General features: G+C 46.9%; 1 protein-coding gene across 6 annotated transcripts in view; it reads left to right on the plus strand.

Annotated features, from left to right (window-relative positions):
- cpeb3 (cytoplasmic polyadenylation element binding protein 3) overlaps positions 1-10,460 on the plus strand; it is a gene marked incomplete at its 5' end in the record, with an annotated part of 46,728 nt that extends 36,268 nt beyond the window's left edge. For all 6 annotated transcript variants that reach the window (XM_080507810.1, XM_080507812.1, XM_080507813.1 and 3 more), the window contains 4 exons: positions 2,836-2,954; positions 5,731-5,845; positions 6,320-6,501; positions 8,185-10,460. In XM_080507810.1, the coding sequence (XP_080363936.1) occupies positions 2,836-2,954; positions 5,731-5,845; positions 6,320-6,501; positions 8,185-8,412 (644 nt within the window). In that variant the 3' untranslated portion in view covers positions 8,413-10,460. The remainder of the gene's footprint in view (positions 1-2,835; positions 2,955-5,730; positions 5,846-6,319; positions 6,502-8,184) is intronic.

A 10,460-nucleotide genomic window follows, 5' to 3' on the forward strand; every position in this document is an offset into this window, starting at 1 on the left:
GCGACCTTGTTTGTCTCCTCCCTGTATTCCTCCAGCTGCAATAAAGCGGCACTGCAGCGGACGGCCGTGTTTCTTGTTTGCCGTCGTCACGTGAGCGCTGTAAAAATGGAAAAGGCGACTCACTCTAATTCCATCTAGCAGTTCCCCGCTGCAGGAACGCAGCGTGATTCAGCACTGCCAGGTCTCTAGTGGTGTGCAGCTGGATGCTTCTGCTTTGTTGTGCAAAGACAAGCTCGTGTTGAAGTGTAGATTCGATAGTAGCCGGACCTCAGTAACTGTTTCAAACTCTGTCATGGAGCAGTTTTTGGTTAAATGGGTGGAGTTATGCCTTTGTTTTTCCAAGTCATTTCACTAAATGAATCGCGCCTTCCTCTCCCTGTCAAACTGCTGGATTGTGTCACATTAAAGACGGCCTCACACAAAGTCAATGGTTTGTCTCGGTACGCGCCACCCTGGGGGTGGAAAATGCTGGCGGAGTGCGTTCTCCATCCCTCGCTGTGCGGCTCCGGGAGCTCGCAGCCCTATAAATCTCAGGCACGAGCCACTGCAGATCTGCGCTCTCCTCCCGTGGCATAAGCCTCTGCACTGCGCAAGGCGGATCGAGGAAGAGACAGGCAACCTTCGAGACTGAATACCGAGGTCTGGTGTCGTCTTGTCGTCGTTCGAACAACTTTACATTGTCGATACGGCCACTCGTGAAGCTCTGATGACTTTGTTTCCCCCCCCCCCCCCAATTAGTTTGATCTGATATTGAACTCTGATGTGTCGTTTGCCTGCATCAGTGAGGCGCGCCACGGTTCGTCGGGTATCGTCGTGGTAATGGTCATCTGTCTGACTCTGCAGCTTCCTATCCGGGTCCATTAAAGTCGCAGCTCTTCGTCTGCCTCCCCTCCCGCTCGCCGTCACCCCCCCCCCCCCTATTTTCTCCGTTTGTATGGCCGTTATTCATGCCGCTTCCCTCCTTCCTTTGCTACCTTTCCATCCGTCTTCCCCTCCTGCTCGCTCCTCTCGCAGCCTCTCTTCCTCCCTTGGGTCATGGAACACGTTGTTCCCTCCTTCAGACTCTCTGAGCTGCTGGCTCGCGCTGCCTTTTCATGCCTGCGTTTCTTTTCTTTCTTTTTTTTTCTCTTTCTCCCCCTGTGTATGACTGCAGTTGTTATTTTCTCTGAGGGGGGGATGTCAGAGCTTAAACCACATGATTTCTACCAATGACAAACCCGCTTTATGTGAGCCCGCCACGCAGAGACAGGGGTCTTATGCCGGGTGATGCCGGCGCACGTGGAGGACGACCACTGTGCACAAAATGCTCTTTATGTTGAGTTTCCCATCAGTGACGTCTGGATCGGCATTTGGCTTTGCAGCAAGCAATTTCAAACGGACACAGCTGGCCACTACAAGCAGCTGATCGCAATCATGAGTATTTCCGTTGTGCCCATGATGGTACGGCTTGTTATTAGAAACATCGTACTGAAATTATTAGCCTGCGAATGGCAGCCGCTAAAAACGTTAAATTTGTTAGAACTTCTGTAGTTTTAGTTCTCGTCGCATAGAAATACGTTTGCGTATGAAATCAGCTGCAGGAGGCGAAGTCAGGCAACGACACAAAGAATGCAGCACCGACTGGTCTTCTCTTACTTTAAGACGGGGGTAACGCTCTCCGATGAAGGTTTCAAACAGGAAACTCTACAAATGACAGTCTCTGAATTGAGAAATTGTCGCGCATTTCTTTACTTCAGATGAGAGAATGCATGTCACACACGAACGAAAGCCCCGAGCCTTCTTAAAGACGTACACATCTGTCCATGCACCTGCCTTTCCCCCCCATTTCAGATCTGCTGCCGTCACCTTCTTGACTTGCTTTTATCTCCCTCCCCTCCCTTTTAGACCGATCCACACGCCACAGTTGACCGGTTTTGCTGAGTCATCAGACCTTTCAACCCCCCCCCCCCCCCCCCCCCCCCCCCCCCCCCCCCACCCACCCACCACAGCAGCTCCACTCGGGAATGTCAGAAGTGAAACATGACAGATGCACATTCCTCGTTTTCATTTTCACTCATGCATTTGTCCACATACGTATGTGGTGTGTGTCTTGTCTGGATTTATGTGTGTGAACGATGCAGCGTTTTAAAATAGAGTCCTGAGGAGACGCTTGGCCTTCGACACTTGAAGTGACGAGACGTAACTGAAAGTTGTCTCTCGACTCTTTGCAACTCTTCCTGTGTGCGCTGATTACTGTACAGCTGTTTTTGCTGTGTCTTTGTGTGATGGATGCACATTTCCAAATTGCTTTGAAATGGTCTAATAGCTCTGACCTTGTATGAGCGCTCTGCTTAATAATTCACGAGCACAGAGTGACTGTCTGAGTTGCTCTTTCTTTCTTCCCCGCGGAGACATCGCCAAACTCTCTCTACCTGACCCGGCCGCGGGGGAGGATCTGCAGTGTATGAGGCTGATCAATTTTGCATGGTTCTTTTTGGAGAGCGGCACTCGGAGCCATTTAATCTGAAGCAGTGCGGGGCAGCGAGGTGCCAGGCACAAGAGTCTCTTATGGAGGCAAATGAGGACAGAGAAATGGGCCACAAGGTCGTGGTCGTTGCCTGCGTAAGGCCCGCGTTGTCTCAGTCTATGAATAGTTGCTAGGAAGAAGTAGGAAGGAGTAGTCATGGGATTGTGACTTTTAAAAATACAGAGACGGCCACAAACTTCTGCCTTGAGGACAGAGTTTGAAGAGTCACGGTCACAAGGACGTGACGTCTAGACAGATATGGTTTCTTGTTTATAAAAAAAAAAAAAAAGAAGTTATTTCTTCTGAGATCCCTGCCGTTTCTTTTTCAGGCTACGCCTTTTTGCTGTTCCAGGAAGAGACTTCTGTCCAGGCCCTGATAGACGCCTGCATAGAGGAGGATGGAAAACTCTACCTGTGTGTGTCGAGTCCCACCATCAAGGACAAACCGGTGAGTGGTGACACCCAAACAAGCCACACGCAAGTAACCACAGGAGTCCGGGCAGTTCGTATCCATATTGGACTCCTGGAAGAAGGTGTGCTGCAAAGTCGAGCGAATTAATATGGCTTTTGTCATGCTAAGCTAATTATCATGTTAGTAAAGATATCAGCCTGGGATCTTAATTAAAGCAGGGACAATTTGGAGGCTCGTGCAGGCTAATTTAAGAGTGTAAGCTCCAAAATGTCCCAGATTTTCTTTAATAATGGCTCTGAGCTCATGTGTGAAATGGCTCTTGTCACACTGAACGTTGTAGGGTAAAATATGAAATTAATGTTGGAACAAGTTGAGCAGTTCACAAAGAATTAAAAAAAAAAAAATTTAAATACCGCAGTCATTGTGTGAAGATCACCCGCTTTGTAGAAGTTCAACAGATGTGATCTAACAAGACAAAAGCTTGGAGGATTTTGAAATTCCATTTAAAAATTAGCATTACACAATCTTTCTTTTGAAAAAAAAAAAATGTTTCCGTCGCGGTTGGTTAAAGTTCCCTCGAAAGTCCCATTATCTTCTCATGTTGACCCACTGAAGCTCCGTCAGAGAAGATAAGAGCTGACCGTTCAGTATTCAGTCATTTTATGCAGCGCGGTGAAAGCGAGTGTCCGGAGTGTTTTATACCATCGTATAAAACACTCTTTCATGGTACAAAGACTAATCAGTTTGCTTGTATCCTACGACCATTTGACCAATGTAGTGCGATTACCTTACATTGATTTAATAGCTTATATTCTCTGGTACTTTTTTGATACTTTTCCACTATTGCTGCTGCGTTATTGATTTTTTTTTTTTACTAGTACTGTTACTTTGTTGATGCATTTTCATTTTAACAGGTACTTTTTGATTCTTTTTAACTATTATTGCCACATTATTGATGCTTTTTTTTGCATCAATGGTACTTTGTTGAATACTAATAAACTATTACCATTATCACACATACCTATTATCCTCTCTCGCTCTCTCTCTCTCTCTTTCCCACACTGAGCCCAGCATCAGTAGCATCAGGCGCTGGTGTGTTCTTGATGTGCAGCTCAGAGGCCGATACACTGTGTAGTGATCTGTTTAATACCTTGGAAATTATACTTAATTCATGAGTAAGACACAAACTGAGCTGGATACCGGATTTAAACGTAGCTTTGACTCTCTCTTACAAAAATCTCTTGCCGGGCTGATGATTCAAAAACATTTTGGCGCTTCCGGGTTTTCTCCCTTCCGTGTTGTGCGGCTGGCTGCACATGCTCATTAGCGTCTCCCCGCAGGGTCCCTCAACTTCACACTGGCACGATTCAACGGAAATAATAGCTTTGGACTCTGACTTTGAAACTTCTCCTGAATAATAATAATAATAATAAAAATAAAAGGGTCCCACCAGAGTGGTAGGAGTCAATCATCAGGCATTTTTCTGCAGTTCTCGATGCACGTCACGTCCTGTGTCGGCGCTATTTAGATGCACAAGGTTTGCATTTTGCTTATAGGCCCTGTTTACACAACTTTTCAAGGGAAAATCGTTTTTGAGCTTACGTTTGAAGAAAAGTTTCGTATTCACGTGGTAACGTTTTGAAAACAGTCGTTTTCACGTTGGGCCACGGTTTGGTGCCTTTGGTTGTTTTTGTAATGAAACCACACGTACGGTATGCTGTCGAGAACAATACGCTATAAAGATTCAAATTGGGATTACATAGACATTGGTGTGGACAGACGACCAAGTTGTCATTACGGTGACCGTCAACTAGAGGCGAGCATTGCTGCTATTATTCACTCGCTCATGTACAAAACAACTATTTACTACGGTGGTGTTGCACTTGCACAATAGCAGTGTTTCCGAAAAGTTGTCGAAAAAGTTCCACCGTAAGTCGTTTTTTAAGAAATGATTCTGTAGTCGGACACCCAAAACGCAACTCAGTGTTCCGTTTTCACTTGAAAACGATGTGTAAATGAGGCCTGAGTAAAATCGAACGGCACCACAGTAAAGCAAATGGAACAAAAGATCCTTGGATGAAGATCCGACTGGAAAAGATACCAAAAAACAGACTGGCTAAAGAAAGAACAGCCTTTCATAAATTTAGACTGATCTGGAAATCAAAACAATGAAGTGGCAACCCAAAGTTATATAACAGTAACATTAAATCACTATTAATGTATGGAAGTGAATGTTGGGAGGGTCACGAAATCACATATGAGGTCACCGTCATGTTTCTCCTACAACTGCCTCCGACGGATTTGCTGATATTTTAGGCCAACACCATTTCAAATATCAACTTGCTACAACTGCCACAAAAGCGTTTTCGACGTGTCATAGGATGCAAGGAAAGAACATTATACTAAAACAGCCCTTCGGTGGACACCACAGGGCAAAAGACCAAGAGGCAGAGCAAAAACAACTTGGCAAGGGACTGTTGAAAGTGAAGTGAAAGATCTGAACATGACATGGGGTGAGGCAGAGGCGAAGGCAAATAATCGAGTTGCGAGAGCTTCTATTGACCTTCTGGCCTTCTGCACCCAGAACGCAACAGAAAGTTTCCCATTTTCCACTTGAACATGTTGTGCAAATGGGCTCTGAGTCAAATCGAACAGCGTCACAGGAAAGCAAATGAGCAAAGATCCCGGGATGACCTTTGTCGTGTTCTCTGATGGGCGCCCCTGTTCACATGAACAAGTCGATTGTAAACTTCCCTTTAACAAACCAAATGAACGCACCCTTAAACACCTCGTTTTCTTCACCTTCCTGCAGGTCCAGATCCGTCCCTGGAACCTGAGCGACAGTGACTTTGTCATGGATGGCTCCCAGCCTCTGGATCCCCGCAAAACCATCTTTGTTGGAGGGGTACCGCGGCCCCTACGTGCAGGTAACTGGTTTAAGGGGAATCCTTTTCTTTTCTTTCTTTTTTTTTTCCCTCTCTGAATTGGCTTCACAACACCGACTGGCATTGGAGAGAGGAGGCCCGGGGCTGTAATGAAAGTTCTCCCTGTGAGAAAGCGATCCTCCGCTCGGGTTTCCAGGACGCCGGCCAAGTGGTCATCATGTTAAGAATTCATGGTGTAATGGAAGGCTCGGTCTTTCTCTTCTCGGGAGAAACATTGCTGTCTGCAATGTGACCCCCCCCACCCCCACCCCCCACCCCTTCTACTAATTATACCATCAGTTTAATACCGCTGTGCTGATGAATACAGGAGGGAAGGTCTTGATGTCGTTTCACAAACGGTGTCAATTGGAGCAGAAAAACTGGATTTCAGTTTGTGGGCAAAACTTTCTTTGATTTGTTCAAAAACTGCTGATGGGACGCCCCGCAGCACTAATCATCTCCCCGTCTTGACTCCAGTGGAGCTGGCTATGATCATGGACCGGCTGTACGGAGGCGTCTGCTACGCTGGCATCGACACTGACCCGGAGCTGAAGTACCCGAAGGGAGCGGGCCGCGTGGCTTTCTCCAATCAGCAGAGCTACATCGCCGCCATCAGCGCTCGCTTCGTTCAGCTGCAGCACAATGACATCGACAAACGGGTGAGCGAGTTCACGGGCTCCATTCAAAACATCCTGCTCCTCCTGAAAGCGGCGGCTTCCTTTAACCACAAGGGAGGTTTTGCTGGAGTCGCTCCCGCGGAGGCCGAGCGCCTCTGGAGCCCTCTCTCCCATGTATCAGAGCTTTCATTATAGCGGGGGCTTCCAGCCAACTGCTCGCTGCAGCCTACAATAACGGAAGCCCGTGCCTGGATGTGTAATCACTATGGCCTTTGGCTGCCAGAGTCCCGACAGATGTTTTCAAGTTGCAGACACATAGGGTTGCTTTTAATTATAGCAGCTCCCTATACGTGTATATCTGCACAGACTGCGCTGCAGCCTGCTTATTTTCGGCGCGCGGGCCAATCGCAGCGAGACGGATCGTGACCGAGAGAGACTGGTCGTCAGCCAGGAAGCCGAGCCTCTGCAGGGCGGGGCATTTCCACCCCACCTCCGCTATCACCGACTGTATTCAGTGTGGGGCTTAGGTGGCTTTATTATGACTGCGACTAGGTGGCATGTAAATAAGAACACAATTCCAAGGAATGAGCAGAAAATATTGAAGTGTGAATGATGAGAGTTTCATACAAAGGGACCATGCAGTATTGAGCTTAGAGTGATTCGGACAACCACTTATTTAACTACCAATGTCCGTTGTGGACCGGAGGAAATGAGATTGAGGCATTGCTGCATTTGTGTTTCTCACCAATAGCATGCCAATTAACTCTAAAATTGAATTGTATGCGGTCAACTTCATGTCCACCGACCGTTTTTGGCGTTTAATGTCCCTGCAGAGTCGCCGGTTGCGTTTTGTCCTGCTTTCCTTGTTTTGCTGTTTCATGGTTGCCGCAGTGCTTGGCTACAAAGGTCACTCTCCCGCTCTCCGAGGGCTTGATAACTCTGAAACCAGGCTATAGCGAGGTCAGCATCTGCCCCTGCTCACACACTGGGGCGACTCTACAGCAGCAGAACTTCAGTGGTCATCTTTACTTTACTGAGGGAAATCAACTTCGATGTGTTTGTGTTTTCTGAGAACTGTGAGGGTTAACCCGGAATAATCAAGTTAAATCAACAGTACCAAGAAGAATAATCAACTGAGCTTAGTGTCCACTTGTTTTTGGGACAAAAGATTGCAAAAGTGAGTTCTTATCAAGGTCCAGGATCACAATAGTGATTATTTTTCCTTTGTGAGAAATGTTTCAAATCATTTACATTTTCAGTTTCATTTAAAGGGGTCATATTGTGCAAAATTGACTTTCTAATGGTTTACCAACAATGATATGCATCTCCATACCTGAAATTATGCCCCAGAAGTGAAGAAAGTGTGTGTGGAGGAGAGAGAGTGTGTGTTTCTCCACCCAGCCAATCAGAAATCAAACCCTATATAGTGTCATCGGGGGGTTTAACTAATCCCATCCAAGGTAGGCGTCTCCCCTTTGACTCCTCCCACAATTAGACAGCTCTAATCTGGCACATGGCACCGCGAGAGGAAGTACTTCCTCCTCTTCCCAAGATGTGGGCATGTGTGGGCGGTGATATTTTGCATTAACTGGAGGGCACACCAATCGATTGGAAAGGAAAGAATTCACAAAATGTGCCCTTAAGCAATTTCTAGTAGTTCAAATTAGTGATACCGTTGAGCATTTCCAGACGTGACTTACCGACTTACCCCCGCTTCCTCTCCAGGTGGAGGTGAAGCCGTACGTCCTGGATGACCAGATGTGCGACGAGTGCCAGGGCGCACGCTGCGGCGGGAAGTTCGCACCCTTCTTCTGTGCCAATGTGACCTGCCTGCAGTACTACTGCGAGTACTGCTGGGCCAGCATCCACTCGCGGGCCGGCCGCGAGTTCCACAAGCCACTGGTGAAGGAGGGCGGCGACCGCCCTCGACACGTGTCCTTCCGCTGGAGCTGAGGCGAGGGGGGGTGTGGGATTTTCAAATAGGCCCTGTCCCCGCCCTCCCCTCCCCGCAGCAGACCAACCCTCCCACCCAACTACGAAGCCCGAATCCAGAAAAAAAAAAAGAAATAATGAAAAGGCCTCCCCGCAGCCTCGGGACAGCACCGCTAACCCACCCTGTCACACACCTCACCCAAAAAGAAGTATCTGAGCAGGACCTTGTTCATCCGGCACGCTGAACTCATCGTCAAGAACGTCTAGAACTCTTCCTCTGACGAAGCTCGGTGGGGGAATCCGCTTAGAATTTGCACTTTGGCACAAAATTTCACAGAACACACAAACACACACACACAGGATCGTATGTTAGACATCTGGCTACTTTCAGGTCCGTGTAGTTGACCTGCGACTTGGACCCCCCCCCCCCCCCCCTCCAAATATTGAGACCCGGTGGGACCAGACAGATATTTAAAAAAGAAAAAAAGTCTATATATTTTTTTTGTTTTGTACCTATCTATGCGTATATAGATAATTTAAAGTCGATGTGAAACGGAGCATGCACTTATTTTCTGCAGCTGTAGTTAAATTTCCCCTCGTAGAAAAAAACTAAACATCACCAAAGGCAAATTAAATGAATGCACACCAGAAAAAAAAAATAGGTGGCAAAAGATGTAGCAAAATTGAACAACTATCCAGTAGTGGAGGGGTCTCATACCCCCCCCCCCCCCCCCCGGAGTAAAACTAACAGATACATTCAGTCTCGATTCTCACTCTGGAAAAAAATTACCTCATACACACAATCAGATTAGTTTGCTTTGGATTTCTAGCTCTTTATTTTTGTAATAACATAATTTTGTAGTGTTATGTAAACGTTAATGCTGCGACAGGTTTGCTGCTAAGAAATCTATGGTATAAACCCATACCATATGTACTTTATTCAGGCTGGGGCATAGAAATACGACAGACGTAGACAGGCACCGGGGAGTGGGTGGGGGAGGGGCCGCCCCCCCCCCCCCCCCAAAGGTCACGGTGAAGGGTGGGGTTGGGGGAGGGGGGGGTGGGGTCGCCCCCGAACTGCATGTTTCTTTCAATCAGGTTGCTGCATGCAATAGACTTTTCAATACCGTGTCTACTATTCGATTCTGCCCATGTTTGCACAACACAACTTATAGACGTACGTTTGACTCGCACGAGGCTGGACAAGAGGAATCATGACAACCCCCTCCCCCCCCCCCCCCCCCCCCACCTTTAAAAGCCCACGTTGCAGAGAAGGGGGTTCCTGCACAAGACGACATCAGGGGGGAGGGGCAAGAGGAAAAGAAAAACAACAAACAAAGGAAAAAAAAAAACGACAATAATCACAAATTAAATTAAATGTAGGATTTACCATTTAAAACTGTCTGATAGGTGAAGTACTTTTTTGCAGTGATTGTTGATATAATTGTGCAATTTTTTATACCGTATGTAGTTAGGTCTGAGTATGCCTAGAACTGTGATTCGCTTTAACTGTCGTTAATGTCCGACATAGAAGTCCTGTGAAACTTCATAACTAGTGTATGCACACGTATATATGTTCTCTTGTACACACACACACACACACACACTCGCATACACAACACTTTGCACCAGTGCACACAGGAAGCCTCTCAGCGGACACACACACACACACACCCACACACACGGATACGAACACGCACTCGGACGGCTGTCGTTGTCACGCACACAAAACAGGCCGACAAACATCCGAGTCTGATCCGAGGAAAACACGCAACAATGTGAGCTTAAACCGAGAACTGAGGTTTGTTTGTTTTTGTTTTTGTTTTTTTTAACTACCTTTTGTTCCACCGTTGACAAAACAAAAAAGCTAACGTTTACGTCCCGGAGTGCAACCAAAGAGCTCACGTGTTGACTTTTTGACAGACCGCCTGATCGCCACGGAGTGATTCGATGAGAAAAACAAAAAAAATGAGGGCAGATCTTTATTTAATTTTTTTTTTTTATTCATTTTTAATTTTTGTGAAGAAGAGGAAAGGGGGAGGGGGGGGGGGGGTGTGCTGTAACACAAA

The sequence above is a fragment of the Blennius ocellaris genome (genome assembly GCF_963422515.1).
Source record: "Blennius ocellaris genome assembly, chromosome: 13".
Lineage (NCBI taxonomy): Eukaryota > Metazoa > Chordata > Actinopteri > Blenniiformes > Blenniidae > Blennius > Blennius ocellaris.